This window comes from Ostrea edulis, chromosome 10, assembly GCF_947568905.1.
Source record: "Ostrea edulis chromosome 10, xbOstEdul1.1, whole genome shotgun sequence".
In the NCBI taxonomy this organism is placed as follows: Eukaryota; Metazoa; Mollusca; class Bivalvia; order Ostreida; family Ostreidae; genus Ostrea; species Ostrea edulis.
The window spans coordinates 2,017,486-2,032,485 of NC_079173.1; the positions used below are offsets into that span (position 1 = coordinate 2,017,486).

The 15,000-nt window shown below is 36.0% G+C and overlaps 2 protein-coding genes across 6 annotated transcripts in view; one reads left to right on the forward strand and one right to left on the reverse strand.

The window, feature by feature from the left end:
• LOC125666507 (retinol dehydrogenase 11-like) overlaps positions 1-4,045 on the reverse strand; it is a 22,323-nt gene extending 18,278 nt beyond the window's left edge. For 2 of the 5 annotated variants that reach the window (XM_056151642.1, XM_056151638.1), the window contains exon 1: positions 3,933-4,045. The gene's annotated coding sequence lies outside the window, so the exon portion shown is untranslated. Of the gene's footprint in view, positions 1-1,547; positions 2,012-3,932 lie in introns of those variants that run through there. The other 3 variants (XM_056151640.1, XM_056151641.1, XM_056151639.1) reach the window with 3 other exon arrangements.
• A 51-nt stretch (positions 4,046-4,096) lies between these two features.
• The window catches only part of LOC125666509 (uracil-DNA glycosylase-like), a 14,320-nt gene continuing 3,416 nt past the window's right edge, over positions 4,097-15,000 (forward strand). Inside the window, exons 1-3 of the mRNA XM_048899671.2 lie at positions 4,097-4,324; positions 10,033-10,220; positions 11,227-11,274. Of these exons, the coding sequence (XP_048755628.2) occupies positions 4,186-4,324; positions 10,033-10,220; positions 11,227-11,274 (375 nt within the window). The 5' untranslated portion in view covers positions 4,097-4,185. The remainder of the gene's footprint in view (positions 4,325-10,032; positions 10,221-11,226; positions 11,275-15,000) is intronic.

Here is a 15,000-nt window from a genome sequence, read left to right on the forward strand (position 1 = left end):
TTTATTACGCCATTCTGATGAAGTTTTTTTTTTTAATTTTAAGAAAATTTCAAGGTCGTTTCTGGTGCAGATCAGTATTTTATAATGACAAAAATTTTCTATATCTTTGGTTTCGATCCAAAATTAAAAAATAATAATACGAATACAGGAGGTGTTCTGGTCCGAAATCTAGAAATTTCGCCGCCTCCAGCTGGAGGCGGCATTCTCTGGCTGATTTCAAATACTTACAAGCCGAATTCAATTTTAAGCTCATAACTAATCAATAAAACGATTCTTCTTGTACTTACTAATATCGATTTTATGGGTTCTTTCATCACATAAACAGTCTCTTGAAAACATTTTATCAAACTGTCGAGCTTTGTTTTGAGTCACGAGACTCGTTTGCTCAAATGGCAGTGAAAATTCGGTTGACTACAACTGTTGGTTTCTGTTTAATATCGAATTTTGGATTGATATTTTCTTTTAATCGATATTAATAAGTACAAGAATCATAATTGTTTTATTGATTAGTTACAAGTGAGTTTAACATTGAATTCGGTTCGCAATTCGGACTAGTGATCTGCAAGATCGAGATGGAGAAATGTTGTCTATACGAGGAGCGAGGAAACAAGAGAATTCGGGGCATCCAGTGTGCAAGTTGTGTTCTTCAGTAGGGGAAAGTGTTGATATTTCGGACGGATGCGATATTTTTGACAGTCAATCAGAAGCATTTTCAATTTAACTTATTTCTGAACTAATGCTATATTTACAAACTGGAAAACACCTAATTATATGCACATGTGTAACTCAGCTCTGATTGGTTGATGTCAGCATCCATTTTGTTTGATCGGCAAAATCAAGTCCCGTTGAAACGTTTTCTGGTAAACTAGATCTACCGATATCATTTAAAAATATAATCAAAATCACTATCATATACAAATTAAGATAATGTGCAAAAAACAAAAGCATAAAATGTCAGTGAACCATAAATAAAAGACAGCAACCGAGTTTACCAATTTTATAACACCATGTGTCCAAAACTAACACCATTGTCCATAGTTGCAACATTCTCCCTAACTTTATTTAAGTGTTAGTATGTGGCATAAATAGCAGAGAAAATTCTGATGAAACCCAATGTTCGTCGAATCAACCAATATGTATACATGTAGTCCAATGCCTAAGTTTAGTGGTTAGATAATGAGCATTTCAAAAATACATGAAGTACTGTCCGAAATATCGACACCTTCTCTAATTGCAAAACGTGGCAATCAAAGCAGAATTTACGCGAGAACTGACTATACGAGTTTGATGAGGAAACATGGATGATGTGCTTCACGACGTTTGGTATCGGGCATTGTTAATGGTTATGGGAATTTCATAATAAATAAAATTCTGCTAGCTAAAAAAAAAACAAACTTTTTACCTACCCACCGACCTTCCTCTGAAATTTAGGGTCGGGAGAGGGGAAACAAACATATTTTTAAATGTGGCCTAAAGGAGGTTGTGACATCACTTTGTGTGTCGTGCCATACAGGTATTAAACATCCAATTTTTAAAAAAAAAATTACCTACGTGCCTGGTCTGTTACTAATCTCAGCGAGATTCTTTGAGGCTGGATATTTGGACTGACGTCTCTTTTGAATCTCAGACCAGTGTCACACAAAGTGATTCGGGAAATCTTGCCTGAACTTCGGCCGCTTGTTGATAATGAATAAATTACATCCCGTGACATTCTCCCTTGCCAAGAGAAAATGTCTCCTGACATTTTGTCATTAAATATCAAAAGTGGGAAGCATTATAATATCATAACAATACTACAGTAATAAGTCTTAAAATCCTAAATATACCATAGATATGGCAATCTCCAGCATAAAATATATACAAATTCAGCATGACAATCTTTAAGTTCTGTATTTCCAATCATAGTACAAACTATCATGAAATAGTATATCGGAACTATTCAGTGTTGAGAAGGTAAATATGAAATGGTGGCCGTTTGCAACAGCTTCGAAAATAGTCAACTTTATTCACATGGGATTTACACCATATAAAGGTAAGAAATGCATGTTTCATTGTGATAGGGAGTTAATAGGATATCTAGGGCAAAAAGTTGAAGCAGACAAGAAATTCAGTTTAACCCATTTTAATCGCAACAAGCGGCTGAACTTCAGGCAAGATTTCCCAAATCACTATGTGCGACACTGGTCTGAGATTCGGATGAGGCGTCAGTCCAAATATCCAGCTTCGACAAATCTCGCTGAGATTAGTCTGTTATATAAACTAGACCCGGGGCTGGGGAAGAGGAAAGATATTCTTTTAAATGTGGCTTAAGGGGGTGTGGTATAGACCCCTACTATTATTCATAGGTATCTGAATTCTAATCAGTAAATAGATATAAATAGAAAAAACTCTATCTAGATCTATCTATCTATATAGATCTACATATATCAGTCTATGCGAAAGACATCGGACCGTCGGACCTGACCGATGTACAGTGCCTGAGGTCTGATGCATCATTTTTTACACCGGACCGAAATGTCCGATGTCTCAGTGTCCGGTTTTGAACTTTACTATTTTGATGCGGAGTCATTTAAATATTTGTTATAAGAAAAAATAGCACACAAATCCAAATATGTAAATGAATGTGATTAAAACCGCATGGACCATCTAAAGTAATATATGGGAGGGATCCCTGGTATAGTATTACTAGTATAATAAATAAGATTTCCTTGGTTTTGCATTTTCACGAGTTTCACTTTTTTACATTAGGTTTTTCGGTCTGACAAAATTTGGTTCGGTCCGGTGTGTTCATTGATTACACTAATCTCAGCGAGATTCGTCGAGGCTGGATATTTGGACTGACCCCTCTTCCGAATCTCAGACCAGTGTCACATAAAGTGATTCGGGAAATCTTGCCTGAACTTCGGCCGCTTGTTGTGATTAAAATGGGTTAAATTAAACTTCTTGTCCGCTTCAACTTTTCGCCTTAGACATCCTATTAACTCCCTATCACAATGAAACATGCATTTCTTACCTTTACAAGGTGTAAATCCCACAGTAATTCAAGTTGGCTATTTTCGAAGCCATTGCAAACGGCCACCATTTCCTATTTTACCTTCTCAACACTGGAGAGTTCCGATATACTACTTCATGACAATTTGTACTGTGATTGAAAATACAGAACTTACTGGTTGACAATTACTTTATACAAAGCATTTAAGCATAAAAATTAAAAGTAATAAAAAGAAAACTGTGTAATATTTAATCAATCTATTTGAAGGCGTCCTAAACTATCGGAACTCTTCAGTGTTGAGAAGGTAAAATATGAAATGGTGGCCGTTTGCAATGGCTTCGAAAATAGCCAACTTGAATTACTGTGGGATTTACACCTTGTAAAGGTAAGAAATGCATGTTTCATTGTGATAGGGAGTTAATAGGATGTCTAAGGCGAAAAGTTGAAGCGGACAAGAAATTCAATTTAACCCATTTTAATCGCAACAAGCGGCCGAAGTTCAGGCAAGATTTCCCGAATCACTTTATGTGACACTGGTCTGAGATTCGGAAGAGGCGTCAGTCCAAATATTCAGCCTCGACGAATCTCGCTGAGATTATGATTACACAGGACCGAATGTCCTGTGTGGTCCAAAAAACTTTCGCATGGACTGATATATGAATAAAAGCACTGAATATACAAATACACCTGGTGTGCAACGACATTTTGCCCCCCTCCCTAACATATCTGTCTTCAGGAAGAGGCGTCAGTCCAAATATTCTAGACGAATCTCGCTGAGATTTACTATAAGTTTAATTAATATAACTCATCCAAATTTCATAACATCATTCAAATTTCAACATCAAGATGAATATTTTCTTTTCGCATACCACATAAAACAAATGTAACATTACATAAGGCATCTCTTAACGAATGACAAAACACTAATTAAATAAAATACCGTGTTCTTTGTAGGTTTTCTCTTTGAATATTCCGATCTTGGCGGTTTTCCGGAAGTAAACAATGGTTAAGTAACTTTCTACGCATGTTTACTGCAATCGTGGCTACTCGTTTATTTCCGTAAAAGCGAAGGCATTATTTTCAATCGTAACTACTCGGCCATTTCCGCGAGTGAAATTTTTTTGGAAGAGTTTGTTTTTGTGTGGTCATTTCCGGTGAATTTGTTTTTATTTTACCGTGCAGTGTTTGACATTATGCCGGCTAAGCGCAAAAGTCCGTCACAAAAAGCTGGGAATGCCAAACGCCGAAAACTGAATAAAGAAGAGTCTTCAGATAAACAGAAATCAGCTGTTAAATCTTCTAAATCAGGCGATTCCACGTCCAAACAAACCGGTAAAATTTATAGAATGGACTTTATGGAGTTTTTTTTTTTAGGGTTTTGGGGATTGACAGTCACAGTGGTCTATAAATGGAGATTTGGTAAGGGTGTTGGGGGTTGACAGTGGACACGACGGTTACAGTTTATAGAATGGAGATTTGTTGAGGGTTTTGGGCGATGCAAGCAGGGCTTGAAGCTAACTTTTTATGTCACCAGTCCAGCTGGACTGATGGGGTATAATTTCAACCAGTCCGCAGAAAAATTTACCAGTCCAACAGTTTTCCAGAAATAATTAAACATATTTCGTTAATGTTATTAAAATGAAATTTAACTCAATATGCCTCAGACAATATTGTAACATTTAAATGTGGGATTTATATTTACGAACCAGATTCGTCTAATATTTACAGATCGAAGAATGCCAAATGTGTGTATAAAATTTCATAAGTATATTTTCCAAAATGATGCTTTAGAAAATTAACCAGTCCCATCGGACTGACTAAAACAAATGTATGTCAGTCCGCCAGACTTTTAACCAGTCACAGACTGATGGGCATATGTTAATTTCGAGCCCTGTGCAAGTTGTTTCGGCCTTTTTACAGTTCGGCCCTAGGTTCGTTCGGCCTCAAGTTTTTTCAACCTCTTGTCGTTTCGGCCTCAGATACCTAGTCGTTTCGGCCGCAGATACCTAGTCGTTTTCTTTTCCATGATGCTTAGCAAATTATGATACCATGATAATTGAGAATAGTTTTTGAAATCATCAAGGCAAACTGTTTAACATCGAAATATAATCAAAATCGGAAAAAAAGACCTAATGTATACTGACAATTCAGAAATATTGTGCAAAAATACATGTTGATTAGGCTTAAAAACACAATCTTAATCTCAAACTCCAATGAATATTGTCATTTTTCGATGTTAGGTTGTCGCACTGCACGTCTCTCAAAGCCGGATATATATTTTGAAGGCTTATTTTCATATTTTCACTGCATCAGATGGTACCGGTTTATAATTTAATCAGCATCATAATGTGTTTTGACATTTTTGCTTTTAAAATACAAGCTTATGTAATCTGTAAATGGCATATAATTTTCTTTGATGGTGTGGACTTCCTTGTTTACACCATAGACATATATAACAGTTTACACAACAATTAAAACATTTTTGTTATGCAATCCTTTGTCTTTTTAAACTTTTATATTCAAGAAAGTCCATTTGTAGTGATAAGGTTACCTGTAGGTGTCCAATAAGTTGACAATTGCTGTCCTTTATTTTTAAGAATGGATAAATACTGTCCATTCTTAAAAATAATGGACAGTAATTTACATTAATTGACAGTGTCAGATAAACCCAATAACTTATTAGACGTCTACAGGTAGGCTGAAAATAAGAGAAAGACAATACGTTTGTCAAGTAGATACAAATTCAATTTTAAATTCCTTACAAGTAAGAATCAAAACAGATATCGGAAAAATCACTTAAACACTTAAAACGATATTTCCCCTTAGTAGAATTCTCTGCTTCAACTTTAAGATTCACAATTTTTTAAATTCCATTGGCCATTACTATATCGCATCAAAACTTAAATTTGAAAGACGTATTTCCATACTTGTATTTGAATTTCACTGGATTCAGAGGCACATTCCGAAACTTCTTCACAATGCTTTTTTTTTTTTGGTGTGTTTTCTTTATTAGCATATCATAATTCTGAATTATTATTTTCGCTTTCATGAATAATTCATTTCACGAGATGGGTACATTGGGTTCTTTTGGCTGGCGTTAATTATTTCCTCATCCAAATATTCGAAAACACAATGCTTTTCAGATCAAAATTTGGCTCCAATAAATATTTCTTACAAACATCAATAACGCTCGATTTGGGTAACTTCAACATCTCGCTGTATCCACCCTGCAATAACTCAACAATGACCTTTTTAACTTCTGACCCCATCTCTTTTCCTCTCCGACCCATCTTTGAATAATTCGTAATTTTTCCCTTTTGTTTGTAAACAGCAGACGATAACTAGGTACCACATGACTATCATGTGACCAATTTCTAATTTTACAAAAAAATCTACTTCCTGGCAATCCAAAAATAGCAGGGCAAGGTCATTTACTTCTTGCTTTCGCTTTTAAACGTAAATACGCCGCCATTGTGACCGAATACTTTTTGCACGTGTCTGTATGTATGTATCCTATGGCATGTCAAACGTTGCAATATTTGATCTTTTCCATTTGTATTGTATAATTTTCCATTTGTATTCTATATTTTCCATTTGTATTGTATAATTTTCCATTTGTATTCTATATTTTCCATTTGCATTGTATAATTTTTCATTTGCATTGTATAATTTCCATTTGTATTGTATAATTTTCCATTTGTATTCTATATTTTCCATTTGTATTGTATAATTTTCCATTTGTATTCCATATTTTCCATTTGTATTATATATTTTTTTCGTTTTGCATTGTATAATTTCCATTTGCATTGCAAAATCTTTCATTTGTATTGCATCCGAGGGATTGTTTATTTTGATTTGTTACGAAGGATTTCATTAGTTTAGGTCCCACTTATATTTAGCCGTGACGTACCACAAATACACTTACTATCTACATGTACGCGCACAGTGGCGTAGCAGTGGGGTTTTTTTTTTTTTAACGTGTCAACGCCTGTCGCAACACGGGATGTCTGCTTTTAGGGTCACATTATCCGAAAGATCTGTGATTCTCACATTTGGATAGCAATGCGTATGGGAAAGTATTAACTGGTTTGATGCAGCCATGACACGAGTAGAACTCGAACATGCGACCTCACGGTTACGAACCAAAGGATATATCACTGAACTACCGCGATTGGTTCCATATAAGGACTTGTTGAACATACATGTAGCTAGCAATGTGGAATCTTGCGCCGGGAGACCCCCCCCCCCCCCCCTTTCCTTCACAAATATGATATTTTATATATAGATGTCAAAAAAGCATGCATGTGCGTTTTATTTTGTCAAAACGCACTTGTTCCAGGGGACTTACAGGGGCGGATCCAGGAATTGCAGTTACGGGGGCGCCACTTTATGAGGTAGGGGGTCTGGGGGCGCCTTGAGGCGGCCCCCAGTGGGTCCAGGGGGCAAAGCCCCCGAAAGCTGGATTTTACAGATTTTATAGGGCTTGAAATATGTCATTTTTAATAAAGTAAAATTAGTAAAATGACGCAAATTTTAAGGGTTTCTGGAAAAATTAAGTTCTCTCAATAAAGTAATTCAAGAAATCAAAAGATTTTGTCATTTATTTCTCCGGGAATGGAAGAAATTATTGCTTCTTTTATCTTTTAATACATTTTTCGGGGGGGGGGGGGCAGTCCCCAGACATCCAGCAGTTTACTGCATCCTTTCGTTCAGAATTATCTAGATCAGCCAGTGGTTAAATAGGAGACTAGTTTGAATATGCTGATCACATTAGACACATAAAAGCGTTCAATTAATTGGGGAGGGGGGTGTATGCCATTACACTTAGCAAATACGGTACATTCCTGCGAAACGTGGCTCCTGAACTTTACCTCTTCAACATCTCGCGCATTACCAAATTCGATAAGCGATAACTCCATTGAATCCATTGAATAGTTGTAACAAGCCAAACTTGATGTTAACAATTGGCTGATTGGTAGGGACCCAAGGGCCGAATTAAGTCCCCCGAATTCTGACTAAATAAAAATGTGCATGCTTTTCTGGAGAGTTCTATTTAAAAAAAAAAGATCAGGGGGTGGGGGATTCGCCATTACTAGAGCTAGCTACGTATTTTCAAAAATAACTAGTCCTACATGGACCTGATCGCGGTAGCTCAGTAATATATCGCTTGGTTTGTGGGCGAGAGGTCGTGAGTTCGAGAACCGTTACTGTCATTGCCGCATCAAACCTAAGACATAAACAAAGACAGTGATTGCTCCTTTGCCAAACACTCGGCATTTAAAAGTGAGAATCACGGGTCTTTCCGTAATGACCTTAAAAACAGATATTCCGTATCGCTGCACAGGCGTTGGCACGATAAAGAACCGTCATTGCTACGGCCCTGTGTGCTAAGCACGTCTACAGATGTGGTACATCAGTGACGTTAACTAATGAAATCCTTCGTAACAAATCAAAATAAACATTCCCTGGATACAATCCAAATGAAAAATTATACAATGCAAATGGAAAATATTGAATACAAATGGAAAATTATACAATACAAATGGAAAATATAGAATACAAATGGAAAATTATACAATACAAATGGAAATTATACAATGCAAATGAAATTTTATACAATGCAAATGAAAAATTATACAATGCAAATGGAAAATATAGAATACAAATGGAAAATTATACAATACAAATGGAAAAGATCAAATATTGCAACGTTTGACATGCCATAGTATCCATATTTTTATGTTTGTGTTGCAAACTTTTTTCAGTGCTGTGCATCTTAATATAGCTAGTCCCTGTGTATATATTGTGATGTCTGTATACATGTATGCGTCCTGTTTTATTTCAAATTTCTGTTTTTATGTCTATGTATGCAATTATATATATATCATTAGTGCTTTCTGTTTTATGCTATATAGTCGGTTAAAGAGCTCTTAACTCATGTTTATTGTTACCTGTATATAGTTCCGACTTTAAATAAAAATTACTTACTTACTTACTTACTAATTTATCCACGTTTTAAAAAATGTCTTATCCCACTGATTCATAATATATCTCTTGAACAGCTGTTGAACAGTAAGGCCATGTTAGTAGTTATGCTTCACCTTGTTGTCTGACTTCAAGTTCAAAATTTTCTCTATGTAAAAGTAATGCATATATTAGTAATAAGTCCATTTTCCTGAAAATGAAATATTCTCCGTATCTAAGAATTACTCCCTGCAAAATCAGTGCTAATCCTTGGGACTACCCCCTCATTTATATTCATCAATATTTCTTATATATTCCCAAGTCTAGTTCACTCCCTGCAAAATCACCCCTGGTATATCCAGGTGTTCGTGTTTGCCCAACTATCTATTTTGTATTGCTTATAGGAGTTATGAGATTGATCATTGTTCGTTATCTTCACCTTTATAGGAGTTATGAGATTGATCACTGTTCGTTATCTTCACCTTTATAGGAGTTATGAGATTGATCATTGTTCGTTATCTTCACCTTTATAGGAGTTATGAGATTGATCATTGTTCGTTATCTTCACCTTTATAGGAGTTATGAGATTGATCATTGTTCGTTATCTTCACCTTTATAGGAGTTATGAGATTGATCGTTGTTCGTTATCTTCACCTTTATAGGAGTTATGAGATTGATCGCTGTTCGTTATCTTCACCTTTATAGGAGTTATGAGATTGATCATTGTTCGTTATCTTCACCTTTATAGGAGTTATGAGATTGATCATTGTTCGTTATCTTCACCTTTATAGGAGTTATGAGATTGATCGCTGTTCGTTATCTTCACCTTTATAGGAGTTATGAGATTGATCATTGTTCGTTATCTTCACCTTTATAGGAGTTATGAGATTGATCACTGTTCGTTATCTTCACCTTTATAGGAGTTATGAGATTGATCACTGTTCGTTATCTTCACCTTTATAGGAGTTATGAGATTGATCACTGTTTTTTATCTTCACCCTTATAGGAGTTATGAGATTGATCACTGTTCGTTATCTTCACCTTTCATTAAGACATGGCCATTCTTTATTTTTCAGCTGCTGTTTTTTCCCTTGGTGGCCTCATTACAAATGACACGTGGAAAACAGCACTATCAGAAGAACTGGACAAAGATTATGTCAAGGAAATCGAATCCAAGCTTATCGCACATTATAAAAATGGGGACAGCGTATTTCCTCCCAAAGAGTTGATCTTTAATGCTCTTAACCTGACACCCCTAGATGAGGTTAGTAAAAGATTAAATCGGCATTAATGGTCAATTAGACCCCCAAAAAAATTTATCGGCTTTAACGGCCAGGTAGACCCCAAAAAAATTAAGACTTAAACGGCATTTTATTGCAACTGTTTTGTAATCTGCATTTTGATTGGCTAATGCACTGATGTTTAAAGCAGTTAAACAAGCATTGACAAGGCGGAAAGCTTTCCATTGTGATGTCATAATACGCTGTAGAATGACACAAAAACATAACGTCAAGCGTAAACATATTGTAAGGTATTTCATATAACAAAAAGGCAAAAATCTACAAAAACAAATGTAAACAGCAAGCAGAATGCCTAAATTGCATTAGAATGGGAATACTCTCTCCTCTCATTTGTTACTGGCGATCGTTAATATGGATTTAACATTCGCAAATATCCATTTTATCGACTGCGCTAATGTATTAACGGTTACAAATATCCATTTTATCGGCTGCGCTAAAGTATTGCCTGTAAAACTCAGTTTGTGACTGTTAAATTAGCATTAATGATCGCCAATAACAAATGAGATGGTAGTTTTTCCCTAATTACAATTCTCTCCATCGTCATATAGAATGGGAAAGTTTGTAGAATGAGATTTTCAGTATAATTTGGAGAAAGTACAGACAGAGTTGAACTGTAAGATTGGATGCAGATCCATAGCTCTCTGGAACACACCCAATATTTTTCTAGAGAAGTTCAGATCTGTAGTTCTATATAGGCAATATTTTCCTAGAGAAGTTTAGATCTTTAGTTCTCTATTGGGAATATTTTAGAGAGGTTCAAATATATAGCAAACATTGAATTATTACTAATTGCATATGTTGCAGCACAATACTTCTTGTAATTAATTTTAAATCTGATATGTAGAAAGTCTATGTAGTGTTGCATGGTATATAAGAGATATATTTTATGCACATACACAGAGAGATGGGGTGGTGGTGGTAATTACATATGTATTTTGATGAGGATTTTATTTTCGTACTATGTTGCAGGTTAAAGTCGTGATACTAGGACAAGATCCTTACCATGACGACGGACAGGTAAGAACACTGTACACATGAATGCGTAAATTCTTTTTGATCCTTAAGGAACAAATTTTCATTTTTTTTTTAAATTCACGAGAGCGTGGACTTTGACGCTTTATGTTAGCAGACTTCGTGAAGTGTGTTGGCACTTTATGAAAAGTAGGTCAGTGTGAAGTGTGTTGGCACTTTATGAAAAGTAGGTCAGTGTGAAGTGTGTTGGCACTTTATGAAAAGTAGGTCAGTCATGTGAAGCAATGTAATTCATACCTTCATGTATTTTCAAAACTGGAATTTAGTTGACGTTGGTTATTTGTAGCCACTGTCTAATGCTAGCGCATCTGGGCCTGCGGGTGTAACGAACTACACAGGAATCCTAGCGGTGGAAGTTCTCAGGCAGAAAAATAGGAAATTTTAGTTGTTAGCTCACCTGAACCGAAGGTTCAAGTGAGCTATTCTAATCACATTTTGTCCGGCGTCCGTCTGTCCGTCTGTCTGTAAACTTTTCACATTTTCGACTTCTTCTTCAGAACCACTGGGCCAATTTCAACATAACTTGGCCAAAAGCATCCTTGGGTGAAGGGCTTTCAAGTTTGTTCAAATGAAGGGCCATGTCCCTTTCAAAGGGGAGATAATCACAAAAATGCAAAAATAGGGTGGGGTCATTTAAAAATCTTCTTCTCAAGAACTACTGGGCCAGAAGAGCTGAAATTTACCTGAAAGCTTCCTGACATATTGCAGATTCAAGTTTGTTCAAATCATGGCCCCCGGTGGTAGGATGGGGCCACAAGGGGGGGATCAAAGTTTTACATACAAATATATAGGGAAAATCTTTAAAAATCTTCTTCTCAAGAACCACTGAGCCAGAAAAGCTGATTTTTACATGAAAACTTTCTGACATAGTGCAGATTCAAGTTTGTTCAAATCATGGCCCCCGGGGATAATATGGGGCCCCAAGGGGTGGATCAAAGTTTTACACACAAATATATAGGGAAAAACTTTAAAAATCTTCTTTCAAGAACCACTAAGCCAGAAAAGCTGGGATTTACATGAAAGCTTCCTGACATAATGCAGATTCAAGTTTGTTCAGATCATGGGCCCCGGGGGTTGGATGGGGCCACAATAGGGGATCAAAGTTTTACATACAAATATATAGGAAAAATCTTTAAAAATCTTCTTCTCAAGAACCACTGAGCCAGAAAAGCTGATTTTTACATGAAAACTTTCTGACATAGTGCAGATTCAAGTTTGTTCAAATCATGGCCCCCGGGGATAATATGGGGCCCCAAGGGGTGGATCAAAGTTTTACACACAAATATATAGGGAAAAACTTTAAAAATCTTCTTCTCAAGAACCACTAAGCCAGAAAAGCTGAGATTTACATGAAAGCTTCCTGACATAATGCAGATTCAAGTTTGTTCAAATCATGGGCCCCGGGGGTTGGATGGGGCCACAATAGGGGATCAAAGTTTTACATACAAATATATAGGAAAAATCTTTAAAAATCTTCTTCTCAAGAACCACTGAGCCAGAAAAGCTGATTTTTACATGAAAACTTTCTGACATAGTGCAGATTCAAGTTTGTTCAAATCATGGCCCCCGGGGGTAGGATGGGGCCACAAGGGGGGATCAAAGTTTTACATACAAATATATAGGGAAAAACTTTAAAAATCTTCTTCTCAAGAACCACTAAACCAGAAAAGCTGAGATGTACATGAAAGCTTCCTGACATAATGCAGATTCAAGTTTGTTCAAATCATGGGCTCCGGGGGTTGGATGGGGCCACAATAGGGGATCAAAGTTTTACATACAAATATATAGGAAAAATCTTCTTCTCAAGAACCACTGAGCCAGAAAAGCTGATTTTTACATGAAAACTTTTTGACATAGTGCAGATTCAAGTTTGTTCAAATCATGGCCCCTGGGGTAGGATGAGGCCACAAGGGGGGATCAAAGTTTTACATACAAATATATAGTTAAAATCTTTTTCTCAATAACCACTGAGTCAGAAAAGCTGATATTTACAAGAAAACTTTCTGACATAGTGAAGATTCAAGATTGTTCAAATCATGGCCCCCAGGGGGTAGGATGGGGCCACAAGTGGGGGGGGGGTGTCAAAGTTTTACATACAAATATAGGAAAAATCTTCTTCTCAAGAACCATTGGGCCAAAGAAGTTGACATTTACATGAAAGCTTTCTGACATAGTGTAGATTCAAGTTTGCAAAGGGTAGTTTGGGCCATAATAGGGATTAAGGTTTTACATGCAAATATATATGGAAAGTCTTCAGATATGGGCCAAAGTGACTCAGGTGAGTGATGTGGCCCATGGGCCTCTTGGTTTTATTTGCAGAATTAAATGTGCTTACTAGTAATTGTATTCAGTTTTTGAAGCTTGACATTTTTGTGCTATATATGTGAAGATAATGCTGAACTGTTGACCTTATGGTACATTCCGCAATTCATAAATATTCCTGAAATATTGGCGTTGTAATCAACAAGTATTCCATGTTGTGGATAATACTTACTACTGGATCTGAGAAGATTGAGTATCAGATTGATATTGAAGTAATTTTACTACCAGTGAGGAATGCGATCACGGGGGCGTGCTTCCGTTTGTTAACAATGTAAACAATGGTATATATCAACATTAAGATATTGTATTGTTTACAAACGGGAGCACACTCATGTGATGCGATAAAACAATGTTGTTCCATTAGTGAAATAAGTAAGGAAACAAGGATACTTAAAATAAATGTATCTGTATTGCCATCTTCGCAAGCCAAGTGTTTTCGGTCCGCTTCACTCCCCAGTGAAGCGTACCGAAAACACTTGGCTTGCGAAGATGGTATTGTACGAAATAATAATTTCATATTGATATCCAATTTTAAAAACTAGAAATATATTAATCAACATTTCATTTTTTGCAAATATTTATGGACAAAAATGTGTTTTGAAAATGAAAAAAAAAAAAATAGAATGTGTAGGCACGTGCCTACTCGAGCCTAACGAAGCCATGCCCCTGATTGAGAAGTTGACAAGACATGCATGTTCGAGATAATTTGAAGAAAGAGATAAACAAGAACAAACACTGCTAACAGACTCTGACTGAGTCCAGATTTCTTCTGAGAACTTCCAACATTCCATTCCATGGCTGAGTCCAGATTTCTTCTGAGAACTTCCAACATTCCATTCCATGGCTGAGTCCAGATTTCTTCTGAGAACTTCCAACATTCCATTCCATGGCTGAGTCCAGATTTCTTCTGAGAACTTCCAACATTCCATTCCATGGCTGAGTCCAGATTTCTTCTGAGAACTTCCAACATTCCATTCCATGGCTGAGTCCAGGGGCCCGTTTTACAAAACAACATACGACAAAGTCGCAAGTCTTAAATTCTATTACAATATTATTACTTTGAGTGAATGAAGTAAAACTTTTTTTAGGCTTAAATTTCATTATCAAAAAAAAAAATATTTTGCATTTGGAGTGAATGATCTTTAAAATAAACTAGAAAATTTCAGTATCTAAAGTTGATCGTAAGTCGTAAGATCTTTTGTAAAATGCGCCCCAGATTTCTTCTGAGAACTTTCAACATTCCATTCCATGGCTGAGTCCAGATTTCTTCTGAGAACTTCCAACATTCCATTACAACTTTTTTTTCAAGATATACAATTTACGATTAAAAGTAGGAATTTTTTGTTGTATGAGAATTATATAATTTTGAGAACTATTTGAAACATCATC